This window comes from Dermacentor albipictus, chromosome 3 (genome assembly GCF_038994185.2).
Source record: "Dermacentor albipictus isolate Rhodes 1998 colony chromosome 3, USDA_Dalb.pri_finalv2, whole genome shotgun sequence".
Lineage (NCBI taxonomy): Eukaryota > Metazoa > Arthropoda > Arachnida > Ixodida > Ixodidae > Dermacentor > Dermacentor albipictus.
Window position 1 is genome coordinate 193561847 of NC_091823.1, and position 26395 is coordinate 193588241.

At 45.6% G+C, this 26395-nt stretch overlaps 1 protein-coding gene across 5 annotated transcripts in view; it reads left to right on the top strand.

The window, feature by feature from the left end:
• LOC139057689 (transmembrane protein 117-like) overlaps positions 1 to 26395 on the top strand; it is a 253762-nt gene that overhangs the window by 149642 nt on the left and 77725 nt on the right. For all 5 annotated transcript variants that reach the window (XM_070536417.1, XM_070536419.1, XM_070536416.1 and 2 more), the window contains 2 exons: positions 5431 to 5557; positions 24718 to 24873. In XM_070536417.1, coding sequence (XP_070392518.1) covers positions 5431 to 5557; positions 24718 to 24873 — 283 coding nt within the window. The remainder of the gene's footprint in view (positions 1 to 5430; positions 5558 to 24717; positions 24874 to 26395) is intronic.

The following is a 26395-nucleotide window of genomic DNA, read 5'->3' on the forward strand; positions in this document are numbered from 1 at the left end:
CCTTAAATAATATTACATTATTTAACACCAATCATTGTGGGTTTGACTCCCACCTATGGTCTTTGGTTCAACCATGAATGGCGGCACCATCAATTTTGGTGCCATTGAATTTTGGCCCCATCAAAGACCGAGGGTTCGACTCCCACCAAAGGTGGTGGTTCGAGTACCTTAACTCTTTCTTTACCGCGCCTCTTAACATTGATCACCAGTGAACGATGCTTTAGATCACCAATTTTGACTTATTGGAGCCGTTTCTTATACACATAAGGCCATGCAGTAGTTAGTACAGGCACTGCGCTTTAAGAATCAGCTAAAATTTTCGCAATTCGATGATGTGATTTTTGACGGACGTTTTTGCGAACTAATGTGCGTATGTTGTAGCAAAAAGAGGCGTGGCTGTCACCTTCTGCCATGCTCGAGAAAAAAGCATGCTGCTCATGATTACACCGCACCAGCATCAAAATTTTGTAATCAAATGACTCCCAGCATGTCACGAATTAAGTGATATCGCTGGCTTTGGCGTCCAACAGTGCTGAGCGGTTATAATAAATCGAAAATGACCCCACCTTTTCGCTAGTGAGCTTTCGTTTGGAGTCTGAGTCGTTTCATTCCACTGAAGTGTATTTCTGAGGTTCCACTGCATCTCCAACATGTGGACCCGGCTTTTACAACCAGTTTCCAAGAGTTTTGGTAACGCTCCTCTTGTAAAATCCCGGCAAGGGGCGCTGCCGCTGTCACTGTGCAGTTATCGAAAGTTGCTCCCATGACATCGTCCCACGCGGCTGCATCGCGAGAAAAGCGTCCTGCTCAAAACTATGCTGCACCCACACTTGAATTTAGTGATGAGGACTCGAGTTACTATTCCGAAGATGACAGTAAAGCACATTCAAGCTCTGACGACAACGATGTTTTGAGTCAGCATGGGACATCCGCAGCTGTTCCCTGGTGAGTTTACGGCCTTGAGCGGTCTCCATGCTTGTGTGCACTGTGGGGTCTTTGGGTCTCACAGGAGTACCGACCACCGCGGGTTCGAGCTTAGCAAGCCACAGGGCCGCATCAGCTGTCAGCCTCTTGCTCGTTGGAACTGCGCCCGGTACGCATACATGCTTCCTCTCGTCCGCCGGCACCTTTGTGACTAGGACTCGGACTAAGCTCACGAACGGTGCCTTTGCCCGTGCGGGGAGCGCGTACCTCGTGTTGATCCTATCCCGATGGTAGAACGGCCGCCTAGTGCTCCCGCGAGGTTGTACCACGCCGAGCCGTACTCATCGGAGGCCCAAGCCAAAGGAGATTGCGAGAGCTCTCGCAAGTTGGCCCATCGGTTATCGGGAGAGCAAGTAGCATAGCCGCTGGGACTTTTTCTAGCAGCGTGTCCCAGCTTGAGCCTGTGCTCTTGCAGCGACGTGCTACAGGCGCCCCTGACTGCATTTTCCACCCTTGGTGCGGGACCCCCTTGGTTCCCCGCTGTCCCGGGACCGGGCGTTTGTGCAGTGTCGGTTGCTGACGGATACAATAAACGGTTTCCGTCAACTTAGGTCAATACTGTGTTCTTGCGTGCGTCGCTCGGTAGCCCCTTGTGGCTTGAGCTTGCGCGCAGCGGTGCTAGAGGCTGACGCGGCCCTGTGGCTCGCTAAGCTCGAACCCGCGGTGGTCGGTGCTTCTGTGAGACCTGAAGACTCCACAGCGCTTATCTGTCAATCTTATTTCATGACCTGAGAGCTCTACTGGTTATCTTCAAGTTGCATACTTCGCTTGGTTATGATGTGCTGCCATCGGCAGCAAAGAAACTTCCGTTCATGCCAAGAAGGCTGCCTAGCTGCAGTACATCTCGGCCCAGCACTCGGGATCAGCGCGAGACAGTTTACAACAGCATGGGATTTCTTTTTACTGTTGTTCTCTGTAGAGATGATAAAGACTGTGCAAAAATGGAAACAGATATGCTTGGATGCATAATCTTGTAGTTGCCCAGCTATGCTGAAAGCAATTGGTCCTGGAAGAGACGCATGACTCTAGACGAACTGGTGAAGTACGTTCCTTGGACTTCTCATCTGACCATCTTCAGAAGATGCCAAAAAGGCGGAACTGCAAAATGTGTTACGAGAACTGCAAAATTGAACAGAAACCATACGTTTTGGGGTAAAATTGTGTAGGGTACCTACGCTTCACAATATCCAGGAACTACTTCACCGCATGACATGAGCAATGAACTGGTCTTAGTTTTTTTTTGTTTCTTGTATCCGAAGAACGGCAACGTACTGAGCATTTAGTTTTTCAGACACTATTCCTGGGCTATTTATCTTTGAAATGTATATTGTGAATTTTTTATGATAATAATATTTTTGTAAATATCGTGTTTTTTGTTTTTATCAACTGGCATCGAAAATGGCGCTTTCTAGAATTTTTGTTTTTTACCAATTTTTTTGTTTGGCAACATGTTTTTGGAAAGAGCATTTCATTGTGCACTATATGCTATGCTGCAGTGTGATTTGGAATATTATTTGTAGTGGTAAGTAATTTTTTCCTGAGACCTATAAAATGACATTTTCTTGTGGTAATGAAAGGGTTAATTAAGTTCGCCTTAATTAACACCAAAAGTTCAGGGTTTGGCTGCCACCAAAGGTCGTGGGTTTGCCATCAATGATGGCACCATCAATTTTGGCACCATTGAATTTTGGCCCCACTAAAGATTGAGGGTTCGACTTCCACCAAAGGGGGTAGTTCGAGTGTTTTAATTAACTCTGTCTTAATTAACTCCTTCTTAATTGACACCAAAGGTTGTGTGTTCAAGTGCCTTAATTAACTTATATCTGAAATGACTGTGCTTAACTTTGCCTTAATCAACACCAAAGGTTGTGGCTTCACTTCCCGCTAATGTTCGTGGGTTCAACTATCAATGGTGGCACCACCAATGTAGGTGCCATTGGATTTTGGTCCCACGAAATGTCGTGGGTTTGACTCTCACCAAAGGTTGTGGGTTCAAGTGCCTTAATTAACTCTATGGTAATTAACTTTGCCTTAACACCAAAGCTCGCGGGTTCAAGTGCCTTTATTAGCACCAAAGGTTGTGGGCTCACTTCGCTCCAAGAGTCATGGGTTCAACTATCATGGTGGCACCATCAATGTTAGTGCCACAGAATTTTAGTCCCACAGAAGGCCATAGGTTCGAGTGCCTTAATTAACTCTATATTAGTTAACTTCACCTTAATTAACACCTTTGGCGGAGGTTGTGGTTTCAACCTCTGCCAAAGGTTGCGAGTCTGAGTGCCTTAATTAACTCTGTCTTAATTAACTGGGCCTTAACTAACACCAAAGGTCGTGGGTTCGCTTCCCACCAATGGTCATGGGTTCAACTATCAATGGTGGCTTCATTAATTTTGGTGCCATTGAATTTTAGTACCACCAAAAGTCGAGGTCTCGACTCCCACCAAAGGTTGTGGGTTCGGTTACCTTAATTAACGCCAAAGGTTGTCAATTCGAATCCCATCAAAGGTCAAGGGTTCGACTCACTATGAATTTTGGTGCCATGACGTGGATGGCATAATACTGGGCTTGGATTTTTCTTCCCATGAGCCATCTTAATGTCCTGTCAACCTTCCTGACAGTGCAGCCATGTTACTGACACGTCCACCCTCACTGTCACTGATGTGCTCGACATTCTTATCAAACAGCAAAGCAAAGCAATGATACCTTATGGTCTATCATCCTCCATCTGTGTTCTCATCAGCTGGACCCATCGCTTTTCCTATACAAGCACTGTGATGAAACTCATTGCTGTCGAAGTACCACATGCGACCTTAACATTTTGGAGGGCTAGTTGGTGTACACCTCTGGTTCAGCTAGCATTATGTCATTCAGGAACAGGAAGGAGACCAGAATACGGCTGACTAACAACTGAACTTTGCCAAATGCATGCAGGAACCTAACAGTGACACAAAGAAAACATAAGTCTTAAAAACAGAGGGAGAAGAACTTGTGCATTTAAATACTTTTATCTGAGGCTTGTGCACACGGGAGAAACATATTCTATTGTGTTCTCGGATAAGGTGATGGACAACATGCTGATGCTTGAGCTGCCTTTCACGCACAGATACATACACGCACATCCGTGTCGCTCCTTTTGCCGGGGCACGTATTTGTCCAGAAAACATCCAACAGGCCAGAGCTTCTGCTCATTATTCATGGCACCTTTTGTTGCAGTGTTCTGAAGGAGCTCCACGACGCCACAACTGCTGGCCATCTTAGAATATCCCGCACATACAATCACGTATACAACAATTCCCGCACATACAATTTTTTTAGCTTGGCTTCTAACGATCTGTTTGATGCTGTGCTGCTGCATTTAATATCTGCCACTGATGTAAGTGGTCTTGTGTGCTGCCCTCTAGTCTTCTTCACCCCTCCTTTTGCATTGTGACCTTTACGATCTGTTAACTACATCCACCCTAGGATGTAGTTCGTAGGGGTGGATGTAGTAGAAAATGGGTTTCCTTTGCAACAGACTACACACTACACTATGTGGTATACTATTATGCGAGCCTAAGCAACTACTTGCATCACTGATATTGTTCACTTCCTGCCTTGTGGCGTCATCTTCCATTATATGAAGTACGCCTCGGCAAGTATGCACAAATTTCTGCCAATACTTCCTCTCAGATGTTGCACAAGACCTCCTTCACTCCTACTTTGTGGAGCACAAAGCACACAAATGGGTTCACCATGTGGCTAAATTCCATATTGATGGAAATGCGGGCAATGTATGTCTTGAATGATCACCGTGATTGGGCCACCACCTTGCCTTGCATCACTGTTTGCTTGCCATCGATTCCATCGTGACACCGCCGGTCTCTTGCCACTTACCTATGGTTCAGCTGCCAGCTTTACCTTTCGGTGCTTTTTTACCTGCTACCCATGATGCTGCCACTTGGGCTGTGCTTATGCACCGCTCTGCGACCCATAGTTTTCCCCGAAAGAGGTCTGTGACTGCCGCCAGGCTGACCTCTCTTCCAGGTCTCTAGCACTTCTCTCAGCTGCCTGCTTTTCTGCAGAGCTTCTGTTGCCACTGCACAGAACCTCCCAAGGTTTTACGGCATCAACTGCGAGATGTGTGAGCTGGGGATGAGGTGTGAGAAGCACTGCAGATAAGGAATAAAGGGTGCACTGCACAGTGCTTGCACCTATTTTTTGTTGCTGTTGGCATGCATCGGTTCTGCAGCATATGATAAACAGTGTACACTGTGCAGATGTTGTTGAAACAACTTGATACTTGATTTAAAACATTTTATTTTCTTGAATACAGTTCAACAAGGATGCTGGAGGTAAAGACGCGCCGCGTCCCTCTCTTGCGTGCATCTTATTATAACACCTCTGGAATACCACTTAGTAGGACTGGTTAGGAGCTAACCACTGCTGCTGTGACCACTGACTGTGCAGGACTGGGACTTCCCGCACTTTGTGTGTGACCTCAACATCAAACTGCCTGGGCTGCATGCAGCCTCCTTCAAGTACCACATGTTCCAGAAGTTTGTCCACTTGCCCGAGATCGTCTTCCACATTAGCGGTAAGTGCATCACTCATCAGCGGAGCCAAAATACTTATACTGCTGCAAATACTTCCTTTAAAATTTTGCACTCCTTAGGGTGCGTCTTGTGTGTTAAATCTTGTGTGTTAGCAGTGCATGCCCAGTAGTTTTCTGTCAGATACTATGTGCATTTGTAGAATTGTTTGCATCTGTAGCATTGCTTGCAGGAAAGTAACAGGTGCACAACGTTAACCCATTGGATACCAAGGCCAGCAGACTGCCAGGCCCAATAATAGGGGCCATAGTGCCAAATCTGGCGATTCACCAGGCTGGACAAGTAGTTGACCGTACATCTAGTTCTCATTTATTTGTGATTTAAGTAAAGTCTGAATTCTTATAAACTCGCCCAAATTTCACTTCTTGTAGGAGAAAATATGCTATACTTTAATGAAATGTTGTCACTTGTCTACGACAGTTGAGCCTAGATCTGTTATATTTTTAGTGTTTAGTATTTAACGGTTTGTGTAATGCCCATAAGGGGCAAACATAATTGGTACAGAGGGACTTATAGCATGAATAATATTAACGCGATAGTGTTAAGGCCCCGTGTTGCGAAAAATCCGGTCTCGGCACTGGACGTCGCTTGGCGAGAAATTATTATGAACCACAACCATAAAGACCATCCAAGTGGCGCAGAGGCATTACTGAACTAATTGAATTCCTCAAAGTAGCATGCATAAGAAACATCGTAAAGTACAATCTAAACACAATATACAGACAGGATAGTGTTGGATTGTAATTTGAGTATATGAGAAAGCATAATTCTGTTAGCGAAAACTCGAACACAAACCCCTTTTCCAGCATTTCTACTATTCATAGCGTGGCTATCGCTTCCTAGACTTGAACACACCAATTTTCGAGGCCATGGAGCGGCTCACCTGTTTCTTTGCAACACCTCCAGATGGCACTCGCCTCCGCCGCATCGCATGCCATTTCTACCAGAAAGCTCGCCTGCATGCATAGCATTTGGCACAAGTGTTTCCCCGGAAGCATTACGGTTACATAAGCTGCAGTTGCCAGGAATCATGAGAAGCAGTTGGGGGTCTTTGAATGCTATCACGCTCCACTCTTAAAGGCCAAGCTTACATGTCCTCCTAATTTTTTTGTAGCCAGTGGATTAAAGGAAGAACATAGATGTGATTCATGACGATTATATCTGTGCGCAATATTGAGAAATATAGGCACCATGTGCTTAAGCACCAATGGCCACACTAGAACAAACATATTGTAACGTAGATTGAAGACAGAGTCTTACAAAATAGACGCTTGATGAAGAAATTACGGCCACTGACCAAGTCAAGGTGAAAAAACACACAGAGACGTTTCGGGACCCGTACGGGTTCCTTGATCACACTAAAAGCGGGCAAGAGCCGCAAGTCGTTTTTATGCCAAAATGTGACGTAGGGAACGGGTGTAGCTAGCAGGAAGATTTCCATCAGTCCTGTTGATATTGTTCTCAGTAGTTTGAATAAATAAAGATTCTAACAAGAGTCGCGTCATCGAATTCTTTTCCTTAGCTATTATAGCCGCGTTTTACCAATCGATGCGGTGACTGCGATTATCGGCGTGTTCGGCAAGGGCGTTCGATACTTTTTTCTTGTTGGAGACGTCCCTTTGGTGCTCTTTTAATCTTCTCGTGAATTTGCCCGTTTCACCGATGTAGCTGCAACTGCAGTCTGCGCATGGTATCTTGTATATGACACCGGGATAATTCTTGCTTTCAAGCCGATCTTTTACGTTAACAAGCTGATTTCTCAGCTTGTTGGATGGCATGTGGGCTATTCTGAGATCGTATCTTGAGAATACGCGGCTAAGAGCTTCGCTGACGCCAGGAACATATGGGACACCAGCGCGTTTCATGAGCGACTTGCCTTGAGACGGCTTTGGATGGAGGACCCGGGCTTCCATTTTGTCAATGAACTTCTTGGGGTACCCGTTCCTGGATAATTCGTGACGAATTTTCTTCAGTTCGTTCTGCATTTCATGGTCACTTGAGCAGATGCGTGTGGCCCGCGTCACGAGAGATGAGACAACGGATTGCTTATGGCAAGCCGGGTGGCATGAATTGAAGTTTAAGTACTGGCCCGTATGAGTCGCCTTCCTGTGCACGGCAAATGAGAGCCTCGTTCCACTTCGCCGCACGAGGACGTCAAGGAAGGGAAGGCTGTTGTCGCACTCGTATTCTGTGGTAAATTGTATGGCTGCGTCTGCTGAGTTGAGAAGACGTAGGAGGCGTGAAGCGTCCGGCTTTCGCACAATGCAAAAACAGTCGTCTACGTAGCGGACGAAAACCTTCGGCGCGGGAGCGAAGTCAGTGAGGGCCTTCTGTTCAATGACTTCCATGACCAAGTTAGCGGTAGTAACGGAAATGGAAGCACCCATAGCAGTTCCATTGATCTGCCTGTAAAACTGTTTGTTGTAGGTGAAGTAGGTGTTGCTCAAACAGAAGTCTAAAAGCTCGCAAATGTCCTCTACTTCCAAAGGGGGTGCGCTCAGCGAGCGTGTCGTCCGCCAGCAGGACATCTCTGCACGTAGCTACGGCCAGGTCAACAGGCACTGAAGTGAAGAGCGACTTCACGTCAAATGACACCATAATGTCGTCTTCATCCAGGGAGACGTCGCGCACTTTCTCCACGAAGGCTGAAGAATTTGAAGTGTGCGTCGCTGTCTTGCCGGTGAGCGGGCCCAGCACTTGGTGTAGGTAACCTGATAACCGGTGCAGCGGTGACCTTGTAAAGTCTACAATAGGCCGTAGTGGAACGCCTGGCTTGTGAACTTTCGGTAGTCCGTATATTGCAGGTGCAGACGCGTTAGTACACAAGATGCGATGGTAGAGATGCTTTTGCTGCGGTGGAACAAATTTAAAAACCTTGGAGAGGAGCTTCTGCAGTTTTGTTTGCAGGTTGACCGTGGGGTCTTTCTGGATCGCGACGTACGTATCCTCATCTGATAGCAAATCCTTCATTTTCTCATTGTAGTCACTTCTGTCGAGCAACACGATGGCATTTCCCTTATCTGCCGGAAGGATGGCAATGGAGTCATTGTTCCGGAGGCCCTTGACGGCTTGTTTCTCGGCAGGTGAAAATCGGGCTTGAGGGTTGCGCGTCCGCCACTATGAAAGAACACCAATGGCGCGGGTGCGAGCTTCTTCTCTTACTTCGGAAGGAAGTTGAGTGACGGCGCGTTCCACGGCGCAGATTACTCTAGCTGGGTTGGGTGACGCGCCAGTGTTGAAGTTCAAGCCCTTGTGCAGAAGAGCGGCTTCAGATTCAGTAGGCTTGTAGGAGGATAAGTTGAGGATGATTTCCCTGGTTTGCGTGGGTTCCTTCGGCCTAAGAGCGTCAAGCTTACTTTCTTGTGACTTCCTGCACTGGCGGTCTCTTAATGTCGCCATGAAATTTGCATGAAGCTGTACGTCCGGGAAGTCCTGAAGAATGGTGTGTTCTAGCTCCTATCTCTACCAGCATCTGGTAGATGTTCATCAAGCATGCTTGAGAACACGACGTCGTCCAAGTATACGAGGCAGGTTTGCCATTTGAGTTCAGCAAGCATGGTATCCATTATCCGCTGCAAGGTGGCAGGTGCGGAACAGAGACCGAAGGGGAGAACTTTGAACTAATAAAGCCCATCAGGTGTCACAAACGCTGTTTTTTCACGATCCTGTGCATCGACTTCAATTTGCCAATACCGTGATTTAAAATCCAACAAAGAAAAAAATTGGCATGTTGTAGACGATCCAATGCGTCGTCGATGCGTGGCAATGGATAAACATTGCGCTTGGTGACACGGTTCAACTTTCTATAATATACACAGAAGCGTAGTGTGTTGTCTTTCTTTCTGAGTAACAGTACAGGGGAGGTCCACGGGCTTGTGGACGGCTGGATCTCGTCGTCTTGGAGCATCTCTTTCACCTGATGCTTTATCGTTTTCCTTTCCACTGGAGAGACTCTAAGGATGCTGACGAACAGGACGTGCAGACTCATCCGTAATAATGTGGTGCTTTGTGATGGACGTGCGCCGCACTTTGAATGACGTTCAAAAACAGTCCGCCAATTCCTTCACGAGACTCAGTAGACGGTCTTTCCGATAGTCTGGCAAAGCGACGTTAACGTGAATCCACTCTTTTAGGCTGGATAACTCAGATTTCTGAGACGGTGCGATTTCTAATGTGGCAATGTCAGTAACATCAATGATTTCGCGAAGAAATGCGATTGTCGTTCCCCACGGTACATGCCAATATTCGTTGCTAAAGTTTGTTAACAAGACGACTGAATGTTTGTTGCGCACCTGAAGAAGCCCTCTGGCTATGCAAATGTGGCGCTCAAGAAGCAGAGGGATGTTTACCTCCGCAATTCCTTCGGCGTCGTCCTCCATGTCACATCGGACAAGGGTAAGCACGCTGCTCTTGGGTGGCAACGTGACGTGATCGTCAGCTACACCAAGCGCGATGTCACGGTCGTTGTCATTACTGTTCGCTATGACTTGCGTAGTAGCGAAGCTGACTCTAGACTCTTGCAGGTCAATTATGGCAGCGTTCGCCTGAAGGAAATCCATGCCGAGTATAAGGTCCTTTGAACATTCAGGAAGAATGACGAAGTAGCCGATGTACGTGAAGCCCCGAATGTTGACTCGTGCTGTGCATTGAAGTTATGAGGTGCCTTCCTGCAGTACAAATCTGGATTATCTTCAGTGTTCGCAATGTCAGCAACCTCACCTCCGCAGGTCGCTCGACTCAGTTTTCCCGGGAGGCAGGGCTGGGTGAGCGACGCCTTGTTGCACTCGGCGTGAAGATGGGGCTGGAAGACCCGTTTTGGGCGGGTGATGGTGACCGGGGGACACAGAATCATGGGGCAAACGAGGTCCTGGCATCCGCGAGGTTGGCTTCAATCTCCAGGGAGCGTTCACCATTGCGCGGGCACGGCGCATTCAGTGAAAATCCACGGAGCCCAGCTCGGCGGTAAAGACACGCCCTGTAGAGGTGGTCGGTTTCACCGCAATGAAAACACAAGGGCCTCCGGTCTGCAGTGCGCCATACGTCGCTCTTGCGGGGTGGTCGTGTTCTAGGCATGAATGGCGTGCGACGAGACCTGAAGTCGCCAGTTGCTTGTTCAACGGCACGCACACCATGAAAGTCTGGGACGTCGCGCACGTTGTAAAAAGTCGGGGACAACGAACTTTGCACAGCTTCCACATACGACATGCGAGGCTGTGGCTGCTGTACCTTGTGCTGTGGTGTCTCGCTTCGCTCCGGGACTTGTACTGCCTGCCTGATTTCCTCCCAGACGACCTCAGCTAGAGCGAGCCGCGGTACCGATACCTGAGCCACCTGAAGCTTTTGGAGCTATTCTCGGACAACAAGCCTAATGAGCTCCCAGAAGGCGTCGGTATTGTCCAAGGGTATAGCGAAAGATAGGGTCAACACGTCGCGGTTGTACTGCCTTGTTCGCCGCTGCAGTCCCTTTTCCATTGATATGGCTTTCACGAGAAACTCTGCGACGGTCTTTGATGGGTTGCGTATTAGTCCACCGAATAACTATTGCTTGACGCCGCGCATCAAGTTCCTGAGCTTCTTTTTTTCGAGCATGGACGGATACATGCATCGGAAAAGTTGGCACATATCTTCCACAAACATTGCGACACTTTTGTTCGGCTGCTGCACTCTCGCCTGAATTGCATATTCAGCTCGCTCCTTGCCATCGAGCCTGGCATATGTGCTGATTAGCTGCCGTCGGAATTCGTCCCATGTTGATAGGACCACCTCACGGTTCTCAAACCATGTCCACGCATAATCCTCGAGGGCAAAGTAGGCGTTGCGTAGCTTGCACTCTGGAGTCCCGCTGTTGAATTCTGCGACATGCTCAAAGTGATCGAGCCAGTCCTCAACATCTTCGAAGGTGTCCCCATGGAAGGATGTGGGGATTTGTGGCTGATTAAGGACGACCTCTGTCGGTGCGATTGAGGAAGAAGACAGAACTGAGGTACTCATCCTTATGACTCGATTGGGTAGAGGCTCGTGCTCAGGTGGCAGTCCTTGAAGTCGATGGCTTGTCTGTACGTGAACTGGAGTCAGGCCGACTGGACTTAGTACTGGCCTTGTAGGCGGTGTTCGATCTAGGAATGGTAGCATGTACCCAGCACCTCCACCAGAAAATTGTAACATAGATTGAAGACGGAGTCTTACAAAATATTCGCTTCTGTTTAATGGCGGGCCAGGAAAAGAACGTGCAGCTCACACGCTTCATCGTCTTTCGTGGCGCCGACCTTTGCGCATGCCGTCGCGCGGTGCGGGAGCCTCACATCATTGTGTCAATATTTCACTATGCACTGATGGAACAGCTGTGCCGATTGTGCCATATTGTGCCAATAGTGGTCCTTTGTACCATCCTGCTCCAAAACGACATTTTGAACGTGTTGTGAAGAAAATGGAGAAAGAGCAACAGAAACAGTGTAAGCAGACGAGAGTGACTTGGCTCGCGAACTCGCCGCTGCCAATGGGCGCAGCGAGAACAGTTGGAGTTTCAGGATAAAGCAGTGACAGCGCCGCCACCATTTCAGCGTTGTTTGCATCACTCTCAGCATTTGCCGCAACAGTCTGCTGGACCCACTCGCCCGTTCTAGTACACTAGAGCTCGATTCACACTCGTGTGTGGCATTCGTTTTGCATCCGCATCTGCTTGCGTCAGCTCTCGTTCGCACCTGTTTTAGTTGGCTTGGTTTGCGATTCTTTCTACAATGATGGGTCTAAACCGTGCCGTCCCGATGGAAATGTTTTTCGAGATGGTAAGCCAATATCCAATTCTGTGTGACAAAATGAAATCTGAATACAAGAACATGGAGGTGACACCTTCTTCTCATCTTCTGGACACTGCGATGATGCTACAAAAAGAGCACTGGCAATGACATTGTCCTGATCACCTGGGTGAGTTGAGTTAAGAATGGAGGCCGAAGAACGTAGACACAGCGCCAATGTGTCAGCAGACAAAGGACATCTCGCACCTGCACGCAGAGTAAAATAAAGGAGGCGAGTTTTGCATGCTGCCACGTGACTGCTGCAGTGGTGCACCGCAATTCAGTGGGGCCACACTGCCACAGCAGCGTTTTACCACTGGTGGTGCACCGCATGTTTTTTTATTTGGGGTGGCTGTGCCTTACGAATATAAAGCTTCATTCTGTTGAAGCTGCTTCGCTATCCTGTGCTGGGCAGAATCAAAGCTGCATGGTATTCAGACCGTTTTGTTTGAATTCACTCACACGTGCCACGCACGGATCTCGTGACGCCGCCACTAGGTGGCGCAGCGTGTCCAGAGGGAGCTGCGAGAGAGAAGCCCGGCTGCATTGCACACTTCATACATGATGCATTTCAGCAGTGGCAATACGGTGTGTTGCTGCATTGCTTCAATCCTAATCGCAATAATGACATTCATTGTGAGATGGGCTCTGCCAGAATATTTTATTTACTGATTAGTAAATAACTGCAGCACCATCAAGGCTTTTGTAGCAGGGTGAAGTACACATACTCTTAACCACCATTGAAGCAATGAAATTGAAATGTAAATTTTATACAAACTATAACATCTATTATGTAGCTTGGGAAGGAAGGGAACAAAAAGAAAAACACTAAGTGTGGATAGTGTGTATGAAGAAATAATTTATTAGCACAAGTGAACAATACTTGCAGCGTGTTCATTTGAATTGGTTGGTACATGTTGTCAGACAGCAGGTTGCTCGAACAGCACGACACAGGACAAAGGAAAAAGCCAAGGACAGAGTGCTGAATTGCAAATTGGCGCCTCTTTCCTTCATCCTTTGTCATGCTGTTGAAACAATAATGCTCAATAACAACTCTGAGATTCATGCATGGAACATCAGCTCACTTTTGCAGTTAGTAATGTGAACTTCCTTGCACTGATAGGAAGATGCAGATTACAGGTAAAGGGACTAAGAAAGCTCTCAATCCCAGTTATTGAGCATTTTGGCCAATCAGTTCTGAAATAATTTACGAAGTGGAGGAAGAGTTGCGTCATTGTAGACAAAACGTCCCAGACGCCAAAAGTAGCCATCACTGATTCTCTTGAAAAAAAATTGGTCTTGCTGGTGATTGTTTGAACAAGGCTTCACCAAAGTGTTCTCCTCGTAAATATATATATATATATATATATATATATATATATATATATACACATTTGGTGACACGAGCACTTTTTGAAGTTTCTGAGAAAAAACAAGAGTTGGGTGGAGGTAAATTTTTGTAAGCAAGTGTGGAACTAGGTACAATGACAAATCCTAATTATGATATTGGGCTGGCATGTTTCTTTCATTTGACATCACAGGTGAACACATTTATTAACTTTTATAATCACCCTAACTCTTTGAACACTTCTGACAGAGCTAATCTGCCTAGCCATTGTTGAGGATGCGGTTGCGTTCTGTTTTTTTTTTTCTTTGTTAAAATTCTTAGTAGAGGCAAGGGCAAGGAAGAGCATGGAATTCTTGAAGCATATCGCACCAGCATGCACGCAGATAATTGCATAAGCACAACTTCTATCTCACTGATGCAGAAGGAACTAAGCTTCCTATCCCATTGGCGCCAGCTACTTGGTCTATCTCGCAATCAATGTTGTGTTGTGTGTGGTTTGCCTCTTCTGCTGTGCATGCTCACCTGGTTTTCCTGGGAGACAGATTTTTTTCAATAAAGCACGATTATTTGTCCTCCAGTCGTGTGCGTGCCATGTCTCTCCTCTGTTCTTAGTCATTTCACTAGTTTAATTCTCAAGAATATGTACCAACTGACCCATATCGCAATTTTTCTGCAATGACAGCCTGCCATTGTCAGTGCATTTCACAATGCAGTATGAACAGGATGGGAACACATAGCAAGGATGACAACACGAGTGCTTACTCACAGCTAGTTTTTACTGAAATAAATACAGTCAAATCCACTTTAACAATATCAGTGTTAACAATAAATCTGGCATAACAATTAGCAGCAGATGCACCGTCAACTATTGTATGTGTTCTTTGGTAAAATAAGCTGTTTGCTGCAATGCTCCCATCCCCCATTATCAGTTGTAACAATAAAATCTAGCTGTTAAGTGTGTCTGCCAAAAAAAAGAATAGTTAAAGAAACAAATGTTATGACAGGTTGACTATGATTAGAAACCTATTCGATGGGCATGACATGTGGTTATCATGTTCCTTGAATATAGTTTCCATATCATAGTTAGGCTCCAATGTGATCTTTTCTTTCATCCCCTGCCATGATTATACCTGTTCTGTATCTCTTTCAATTAAAAATTACTTGTGAATAGGCGTTCGTGTTGTTCTGTCCTTGTGTTCCTGTCCATTAGCGCTCTTTTCCAAGCTCAAGCTTTTGTCAAGCACAGGCAAGTAGAGCATCTCATGCTTGAACTGAAACCAGTTGTACATAATGAAGTATGCGTAAATAATTACTTGTAATGATTTACATGTTTTGGTAGTTTTGTAATTGATACACTACTCTGTTTTACTCAGTAATGTGAACTGTAATTCGTTTACTTTGTTCAGTAGGCGTTTACATGTAACTATTCACAAGACAAGCTGTAACATGCAAAACAGCATTCAGCATTGACTTGGTGGGAATTACGGTGTAATGCCGCACAGCAGCCTGCCAAATGCACACGCTCAGTAAGGCATACTCTGATGCTCAGTGTTTGTTTCCTTGTATTGTAACAGGACAGGTAACTAGATCGACGAGGCAGCCATCACTGTTTATTTCAGCTCATCCCAGCCCCCCACTTCTTCGTCCTTTGTCTTCGGAATCACCTTTCTCGCTTGTTCTTCTTCGGCTAGGTTACACTTCCCCACTTTTCTGTGTCACCCCTCCTGGGGTGATAATGAAGAATGTTGCTTATGGCCGCAAACTCCAGCTGTCCATTATTTATGTACCCGACAGTTTTGAGTACACCTTGTTGCACCGATAACTTCACTACTTCAAAAGGTCCAAGCATCTTTGCTTCAGTGGCCGATAGACCTTTTCGAACGAGCACATCGTCTTGTAGTCCAACATCTGGTGTATGGCCTTGACACCACTTGTCAAAGTGAAACTTCATGGCTTTTCTATATCTGTATCGCTCCTCAAATGTTTTGTAATGCTCAGACAGCATTAGCCTGTCTGCAATTCCAAGCTCTTTGTCTGCGTTTAGCTTTGGAACCTCACCATAGGCAACCAAATACGGACTGCACCCAAGACTGCTTGTATGAGTCCTGTTATGATGAGCCACAGCCGATTCTAAACAAGACTTCCAGCTGCTGTTAAAATTTGGATACATCGACATAAATTATTAAAGGGAAAATGAGACATCCACGCAAACATACCAAATTGCTACAAAGGAAACCCATACGGGTTCTTCGAAAGAAAAGCCTCGCAGTTCAAGGAAAATTCGTCCTGGTCCAGGACTCGAACCTGGGACCACTGCCTTTCCGGGGCAGCCGCTCCACCATCTGAGCTAACCAGGCGGCTAGCAGATGGCAGGGCGAAGTCGAAAGGCAGTTGTCCCGGGTTCAAGTCCAGACCAGGACGAATTTTTCTTCAGCTACAAGGCTTTTTTTTTTGAGGAACCCGTATAGGTTTCCTTTGTAGCAATTTGCTACCTTTGGGTGGATATCTCATTTTCCCTTTAATAATAACTTCTCTCCACCTGCGGGCTTCCGCAGAACTATTACATCATCGACATGAATTGTTTCAAATCGCGTATCACCCTCTCTGCCGTTCCATTTCCCTGCGGTTCATAGGGCGCACAACGCCGCAGTGTGATGCCACGGCTCTCTGCCCACTCTTGAATCTTCCGGCTAATGAATGCAGGCCCATTGCCCGATATCACAACCTTCAAATTGGAGAATATGCCTCTGTCAAGGAGGGCTATGACTCTGTCTGCGTCTTCCTTGCTGGGCCGTGCAGCCACCATTATGGTATATTGGTATATTGCGACCAGAAATGACTGAGTTTTGCGTACACCTGGAATTTTATTTTTCAGCTCGGCAAAATCTACATGTATGACTTCAAAAGGTTTGCCCAAGTGTTCAGGCAACACAAGCTCGTCTGGCCTTGGCCGGTACTTGGTTTTGTTTATCTGGCACAAATGACATGACCTTACATAGTTTTGAATGTCTCTTTTCATGTGTTTTCATGTAAACCTTTGAAAAATCTTGTTGTATATGCGCCAGAAACCATTGTGGCCACCGGACTCTGGAGTTTCGTGGTACAGGTGTTTTTTCGAAACAAGAGTCTCGAGTACCATGAATTTAACGTATTCAAAATATAGGTCGTCACATCCTTCCCACAGCTTGGTCATATTAATCATTCTGAACTTAACGTTACAGCGCAAACACCTAAGACGAACCACAAAAAGAAAGACACCCTGTAACGTTAAGTTCAGAATTATGCCGCTGTAATGTTAAGTTCAGAATTATGTACCAACTAGGCCCAAATGAAGTTTTGCTCATATTAATCATCTCATGTAGGAGCTCAATTGCCAATCGAGACAATGCATCGGCTTCTGTCACATGGCTGCCTGAACGATGGAATATTTCGAAGTCATATTGTTGTAGATCATTTATCCAATGAGCAAGCTTCTCTCTTGGTGCCGACATGTTCAGGAGTTGAGTCAAGGCTTGATGATCTTGATATAATTTCAACTTTCTTCCACCGATATATGACCTCCATAAAGAAAGCAACAAAATCCCATTAAAGAAAGGCGTCAGGCAGGGAGATACAATCTCTCCAATGCTATTCACAGCGTGTTTACAGGAGGTATTCAGAGACCTGGATTGGGAAGAATTGGGTATAAGAGGTAATGGAGAATACCTTAGTAACTTGCGATTCGCTGATGATATTGCCTTGCTTAATAACTCAGGGGACCAATTGCAATGCATGCTCACTGATCTGGAGAGGAAAAGCAGAAGAGTGGGTCTAAAAATTAATCTGCACAAAACTGAAGTAATATTTAACAGTCTCGGAAGAGAACAGCAGTTTATGATAGGTAGCGAGGCACTGGAAGTGGTAAGGGAATACATCTACTTGGGGCAGGTAGTGACTGCAGATCCAGATCGTGAGACTGAAATAATCAGAAGAATAAGAATGGGCTGGGGTGCGTTTGGCAGGCATTCTCAGACAATGAACAGCAGGTTGCCATTATCCCTCAAGAGAAAAGTGTATAACAGCTGTGTGTTACCAGTACTCATGTACGGGGCAGAAATCTGGAGGCTTACGAAAAGGGTTCTACTTAAATTGAGGACGACGCAACGAGCTATGGAAAGAAGAATGATAGGTAGAAGGATCGACATTTGGGCGAGTTGGTACTGGTTGAACATCTTGAAGGGGCAGCGCAAAAAGACGATAACAGAAGGCAGGAACACACAGGACAGCGCTGAACTCACAACTAACTTTATTCGAAGGCATACATACACTTATGTACACAACCCATAGCCACGTGCTCTCCCGTCCATGGCGTGTTTTTTGCCTGCGCACTGATAATGACGCCATGGAGGGGAGAGCATGTGGCTATGGGTTGTGTACATAAGTGTATGTATGCCTTCGAATAAAGTTAGTTGTGAGTTCAGCGCTGTCCTGTGTGTTCCTGCCTTCTGTTATCGTCTTTTTGCACTGCCCCTTCAACATGTTCAGAATGATAGGTCTAACGTTAAGGGATAAGAAAAGAGCAGATTGGGTGATGGAACAAACGCGAGTTAATGACATCTTAGTTGAAATCAGGAAAAAGAAATGGGGCATGGGCAGGACACGTAATGACGAGGGAAGATAACCAATGGTCATTAAGGGTTACGGCCTGGATTCTAAGGGAAGGGAAGCATAGCAGGGGGCGGCAGAAAGTTAGGTGGGCGGATGAGATTAAGAAGTTTGCAGGGACGACATAGCCACATTTTGTACATGGCCGGGGTAGTTTGAGAAGTATGGGAGAGGCCTTTGCCCTGCAGTGGGCTTAACCAGGCTGATGATGATGATGATGGTATGACCAAAAATAGCGCACTGCCGTTAAAACAGCCAGAGCCACTTTCTTGGTCAAAGTATCATTAACTTGACGAGGGCTGAGGGTGTAGGAATAGTAACCTATCACTTGTAGCTGCTGACTCGGGGAAGATTGTGTGCATCTTTAGTATCGCATTGCACATCGCATTGCCCACACCAGTCACTCTAACACAGTATATCCCCCACAAGCCCATACCGTTACTTTTCAGTAATCATTTTTTTCTGCGCACAGCAGGAGACTAGAATGGCCTGCCCGCCGAAGATGCCATTATCATCGACCCACTTGCATTCAAGTGACTCATCGGAAATATCCCTTCTTAATTTGTAATATCTATCTTTGTCACTAACTCCCAGCTCCCTCATGTAATGTCTCAACAGATAGCTTTGAGGAAATAAAAAAAGAATAAGATTGCCCCAGTACTATAGATGCGTCAGTATTCATCTCGGGCAGACCGAAGTTTGGTAACGTAAGCACTAGGTCAGACGATATACAATGTACAAGTTGCAGATAGGCCGCCTCACGGTCTTCAGTCCAGAGAAAAGGGACACCATTCTTGGTCAGTTCAGCCAAACATTTTGCTATTTTAGGAAAATCTTTGATAAATGCTCTGAAGTGGCCCGCAAGCTTAAGAGAAGCTCAGAGTGAATGCAGATCATGTGGCTTTGTAAGCTTCGACATTCGTTACACCCACTCTTGTTTGGTGCTTTTGGGGACACCATCAAACACCCTTCCAAAAAAAGCTACCCAAGGCTCTAAGACTTCACTTTGTCTTTGATTTATCTTCAGATCTGCATTACTAAGTGATTGCAGAATAGCGGCCAAGTGCTCCGAGTGTTCTTTTTCTGACCTCGAGTAAACTATAATGTCATAGATGTAGACGTTGCAGAAGCGTCCAAGATGTGGCTTCAAAACATTATTCATCATCTTTTGAAACCAAGCTGGCAAATTCTTCCAACCAAAAGGCAGTCTATTATATTGTCGCAGTACAACGCAGACAGTAGAGATGGAGACGTTCTTCAAGAACCGCAGGACAACTTGTTGAAAAACAAATAGGCCAGAGACACATCTTCTTTGTCTTCGCCAAATCTCACTGACCGACTAGATGAAGTCTGTTAGTGTCTCTATCTTCGTTGTCTTCTGCATAGAATACATGCATCATTTGTCCTTCCCTAAGAGAGCATCGTCCTGATGCTAGACCAGAAGTGTCACTTGTAGAAGTAAGGGTCTCTCGCATAGTTATTTGCTCACGTGCGGCTTCATGCGGTCAACGTGCACAAGTTCAGGATGGTGCATGCGGCACCGTGTACAATTGGGACTATCGGGGACGACCTTGTACGTGACATCACTGAGTCGGCGCAATACTCGATATGGTCCGAAGTATCGCCTTAACAGCTTCTCGGAGAGGCCTCGTTTCTATATGGGTGGCCAAACCCAAACTCTGTCGCTGACGTAATAGATTACCATTCGACGGTGAAGATCATAGCGCCCTGTGTCGTAGTCTTGCTGCTGGCATGTCCGCAAGCGTGCAAGCTGCCGAGCCTCTTCTGCACGTTGCAAAAACACATCAGCATCCGTGTAAGTGTCATCAAAGTCCTGTGGAAGCATCGCATCCAATATTGTTTGTACATGCCATCCATGAACAAGGGTGAACGGAGTGATGTCCGTCATCTCTTGTTTCGCCGTGTTATTTGCAAAGGTGATATAATGTGGGATGTCGTGCCAATGTTTATGTTCAGCATCCACGTGCATGGGAGAGCATGTCTTCAATTGTTTTGTTTAGGCGTTCTGTTAATTCGTTGGTATGTGGATGGTAGGCAGTTGATTTCCGATGAGCCGTTCCGCATAGCAGCAAGACGTGATCTAAAAGCGCAGCCGTGAATGTGGTTCCTCGGTCTGTTATTATGACGGTGCGCCGTGTCGCAACACAATGTGCTCAATGAAAAAGCGCGCGACTTTGACTGCTGTGCTTCTCTGGATTGCCCTTGTTTCAGCGTAACGTGTAAGATAGTTGGTGGCGACGTTAACAAAGCGATTCCCTGCAGTAGAAGTAGGAAGTGGGCCCAATATATCTATTCCGATTTGATCAAATGGTCTTCGAGGAACCTGGACGGGTTGTAAGAGGCCGACTGGTTTTGACGGAGGTGACTTGCGCCTCTGGCAGTCGAGGCAAGTGCGAGCGTGATGTTTCACGGTGGTGGTAAGTCTCGGCCAGTAGTACCTCTGCTGGACTCTGGCCAGCGTTCTCGTGTAGCCTAAGTGACCAGAAGTCACCTCGTTGGGACAGGCTTGAAGTACTTCCGCACGAAGAGCTGCAGGAATGACGAGCAGATAGGGGGACCTGATCGAAGAAAAGTTTCTTTTGTAGAGGACTTCGGTCCGCAAACAGAACGACAACAGTCCTCTTGCAAAAACTCTAGGCGGTTTCGCGGATCTGCCCTCTAATTAATTGATGAGTTCAAGCAACTCAGGGTCATCCCGTTGTTGTTGCGCGATGGTGGATGTGACCAGAACACAAAGAAATGCCGAGTCTTTTTCGGGTGGAGCAGATGACTGTATTGGCAATCGAGACAGGCAGTCAGCATCCGTATGTCGTTTCCCTGACTTGTACTTGACAGTCATGCCAAACTTGCAGCCATAGGCTCTAACGCACCAGTCGTCCAGAAGGATCTTTAAGGTTTGTCAGCCAACACAGTGAATGGTGGTCGCTGATAACTGTGAAGTGGCGGCCATACAAATATGGGCGAAATTTTTCAAAATAATGTTAATGTCCCTGTTAATGTCCCTATCTTTGTTGTCTTCTGCATAGAATACACACGTCAATATTCATATATATCAAAAGGTGTCATAAATCGTTAAAAACTTTTTAGTCTCCTCTACTAAAGGCACTTGCCAAAAGCCCTTGTAAAGATCCAAGCGAGAGAAGACGCTATGACCACCAATTTCATTGATAATTTCGTCAATATGTGGCATCGGGAAAGGGAACAGGTCAATTTGTTAATTTGATGGCAATCGGTGCAAAGTCTATACATTCCGTCTGCTTTCAGTGCTATAGTGATGGGTAATGCAAAGGCAGACGTGGACGGTCGGATAACACCAGCGTCGAGCTTATTTTGCAGTTCTTCCTTGAGCTATATCTTCTTATCTCGCGACATGTTGTAAGGCTTGCGTTTCACAACTGTTGTATCTCGAAGCTCGCATGGTAGTTTAAATTTGAATGTAGCCTTAGGATAACCTCCTACACAGAGGACATGTGGGTTGCTATGTGGGCTTGTTGGTAATGCATCTTCAAGGGGAGTACGGTAGCGCGATTCAAAGACGGGACAAAAGAAGACTCTGTGTGTGTCCCTTTGTGTCTTCTTTTGTCCCGTCTTTGAATCGTGCTTCCGTACTCCCCTTGAAGCTACACAGAGGAGCTCGGGGTGCATCCTGCTGACGTCATGCGCTGTAGTGGGCTTCTGAAGGCTTTCACTAAATAGGGAGAACAACGACTATTGATGATCATATTGAGTAGTAACTTGACCATCCTAATAAAGATTTAGACGGAGCTCTTGCATTACTGGGCATGACAAAATCATTGGGTATTTTACTCCATCGAGGACCAACGATTTGGTTTTCATATTCTTGCTCTGACACGTGACGATTACCTCTGCCCATTCGTTGTGCACTTGCTTTTTGCCGTCGTATCCATACACACTGACTGGAAAATCTTTCACTGGGTTGAAGTCCAGAATATGTTTCTTGTTCACAACGGTGATAGAAGCTTCACTGTCGACCGATGCGCTGACTTCTTTTCCATTTAGTAGGTGCACTGGAACATATACCAAATTGGTGCGCTCTACAAGAAATATTTTGTGTTGTGGTCCCGATGTATTGTAATCAGAGGTGTGTGCAGCTGCCTTCCCACTCTCCTCTTGATATGCGACTTGTTTATTCAGTGGGGCCAGTTCATCTTGGAATTTCACATTATCATAACTGCTCACAGGTTGCTTGAGATTATAACACAGCTCTTTTATCTTCTGTAGTAACTCTTCTGTGTTGTTTGATTTTCGAAGCTCAACACAACACCACACGTCTTCCGTAAGTCCCAGCATTATGAGCGCGACCAATGAAGCCTGGGGTAGAGCAGTCAGAGCTAAATGCAGCAGTCTCTATTTCTCAAAGAAATGGTCAAGAACCGGCTCGTAGTTGCACTTGTAAGACATAGCTTTATCCCAGTTTGAAGCTTGTTCTCACCGAATGAAAATAAAAAGCTGCTCTGTTTCCACTCGTTCCATGGGCATTCACCTTTTTCAGAAGCTCGAAGCTCGTGCCAAATCTTTGCACTACTCCTCAATATAGACGTATGTTCGTAAGTTTCGTCTTTATCCTCTCCCCAGCAATTCCTGTCACAGGCATATTCGTAAAAATCAAGCCATTCCTGGCACTTCCTGTGTACGACCAGTCGTAGACCTCCAGCCTGACAAGCTGCATTGGTGTCTTCCTCATTTGCTGAAAGTTTGCTTGCAATAAAAAATCAAATAATTGCTGCTGATGCCCGCTATTCGCTTCTTGCAACTTCATTATTTTGTGCATCAGTGCATTTGCACTGTGGTCCTCTAAATTGCAGTTATGAGAGGTTAATTCTGTTTTCGTGAAGACGGGATTTCCTGCGGTGGAACCACGAAGCTCACATGAATGCATGGCGTCTGCGTCATGCTGGGGATCACTCACGGCAATCATGAAAGCCCTCGCCAGCATTCGACTTAAGGTAGACAAGTTGCAGTAGTAAGAGTTAAATATGACCAGTGATCACCCGAACAGGACCGCTCTTCACTGTGACGCACTGTGCAACGTTCACCGGCTCATCACGGGAAACTGTAATGTCGATGCGCATTGTCCATAGAAAATCGGTTTGGCTCAGGCGAGTAGCATAAGATTCCATATGCGACTGCGCCAAATTTGTAACAGAACAGGTAACTAGACCAACAAGGCGGCCATCAGTGTTTATTTCAGCTCATCCCAGCCCCCACTTCTTCATCTTTGGAATCACCTTTCTCGCTTCTTCTTTGGCTAGGTTACATGTATTAACACTGCAACCAATACTGACCGACAAGTTCAAACAGTATTGCTATGCCTCGATAGCAACGACCACTCGGAACGTTGACACCATTTATCCTACCAGGAGTGCCTTCTTCAAGCCTTAGCAACGATGAAGTGCTGAAATAACTCAGATGGGAGCATTGTGGCATTGAGCAACCAGTCCTGTGTGCAAGTTCGCATGTTATAACACCCCCCTTCTAATTCACGCGCGCATCAACCGAGTTTTCAGTGTCGCTGCTCATGTCTTCACCAGAAAACAAGGAACACTAACGATGAAAATTTTGAAAGGCAATTGTAAGCAAAGGTAAATGTATGAAGGACTGCAGAGGATGCACTAACACAGCCTCGCCAGCTCGTTCTATTTTTAATGAAAGTTGGGAGCAAAATAGCAGGAAAGTAATAAATTACATTTGAGCAATTCCTTAATGACTCCTGGTGGGCCAGTAATTTGTCACTGTAATCAATTACATTTTTAAATAAGTAATTGTTTAATTGTAATCGGTAATTTTTGTTTTCTCATAACGTAACTCTTTTTCTGTAAGTTAGACTGGAAGGCATCAGAAAGTCATAGCTCTTTCACCTTCATACAATTTTTGGCAGGAAAGGTGTGTTGGATAGAGTGAACTCCAAAACAGATGTTACCATCAGCTGACTAACATAATGTTCACTGTGATGAGGGTCAGGCTTTTCCTGCAGTGCAAACGCGATCGTGTCGCAAACCAATTCATTGCAAATTAAGGATTCTCACTATTTTTTATTGCAAACCCAGTGGACTCTCTGGAACTAAAAAGAAATGCAGTGACAAATGACCTGGTGACACAGGAATTGGGACTTGAAGCAAAGCAGCTACAATTAATGTGTTAATGTAATGACTTGAGTACCAGAAAAATCCCAGATGCCACACATAACATTGAACAGTGTTTTTTGTTTTTTTTGGGGGGGAGGGGGGGGCTAGTCAAGTTACACTTCAAGAAGAAAAAATGTTCTAAAGTGGAGGAGCTGGGAGTATGTTGCTGACAAACTGTGGTGGTGCTGCAGGCAAGTGGTTCAACTATGGCATCATTGTGGCGGTGATGCTGCTGGACCTCAACATGTGGAAAAACCAGATCTTCTACCAGCCGGAGGACTACGGCCAGTACACTGGCCCCGACAACAAGGTGCACACTGTGGTCAACTATGCCACACTAGCCACGGGTGAGCAGCAGGAGTCATTCCAGTGCATGCCTACTACGAGCATGCCACGCGCAGTTGCAGGGCCGGGTGTTCTTTCTTTCTTTTCTTTATTTGCCTTTAAAAATATCACCGTTATAATTTGAAGTGCTAATTATTTTCAGAGCCCTTTTCTGTAGTTTTTATAAAGGTTGTAAGTATGTCATGTAAGTCACGCCCCATGATTATAAACAATAACTAATATGGCTATGACAAAACGCATGGTAAAGGGATTTGAGTACGTTGCTGTAGTAATTGAGTAATAACTGTAGAAGCGTAAGGAATAAGATGGCAGAATTGGCAGGACCAATTGAGTCGGTGAGAGCTCACATAATTATTGGCATGGAATTGTGGCTGTACCATGATATCGGCAATCATGAGGTGTTTCCGAGTGAATTTGTCGCATATTGTAGAGGTAGGCCGAGCCATGGGGGCGGTGTATTCTTATTTGTTCGAAGTTCTCTGAAATCTGCCGTCTTAGGCATCCTGTGTGATGTCGATTCTTTTTGGTGCACAGTTACCCTAGATGATAATTCTTCCTTCGCCGTAGGTGTATTTTACCAACCACCGAACTCGGACTACAATACACTTCAATCGCTGAATGAAATTATCTCGGAAGCTTCAAGCAGACCTTTCATTCTTGCTGGTGATTTTAACCTGCCAGACTTAGAATGGCGTCATGCAATATGTGTAAGGAGTACTGGGTGCCATGTGAACATAGAAATGAAAAATATAATCGACAATTTTGGTCTTATTCGGTTTGTTACTCGCCCAACTAGAAATAATAACATTCTAGACCTCGTGTTCTCAATGTTCCCCAGTTTGGTGAATAATGTCAGTGTTATTACCACATGGCAGTTGCAGACATCAAAAAAGAAAGTAGACGAACCTTAAGTTGTGCAACAAGAAAGATTTTTTATTCAGCAAAGGTGACTACTCAAGCGTAGCTCAAAAGCTAGAAGATCATTTGCCCCTGTTTGAGTGCCTTGCTGAAAACAATAGTGTAAACGATTTATGGCTTAAGTTTAGAGATAAGATGTTAGCCCTTGTGGATAAGTATATACCTGCGATACAAGCAGGCAAGCTTAATAAATGCAAGAAGCCATGAATGATGTCCGGTATTTCGAGAGAAATCAAGAAAAGGCAACGAGTTTTCCGTAAATGAAAAAAAAAACTGGAAGCACGCGAAAAAATTACAAGCATTAACGGAGCAGTATAAATCAAGTGTGGAAAAAGCAAAAGAGAAATATTTCGAGGGCCTCAATAATAAAATGAAAACTAATCCCAAGTCGTTCTGGCATTATATCGAGGAGTGTGGATCTGATAATTTTGGAGTCAGCGAACTGAATTTTAATCATACGGTTATAGTCAATGAGGAAGCTGAAGCCACACGTTTGAATACATATTTCCTATCCGTGTTTTTACCCAAGCATGACGCTCCTTCCCAACCGCACCCAAGCACGTTTCCACTGATGCTGACAGTGGAACTGAGTGTTCGCGGCATACA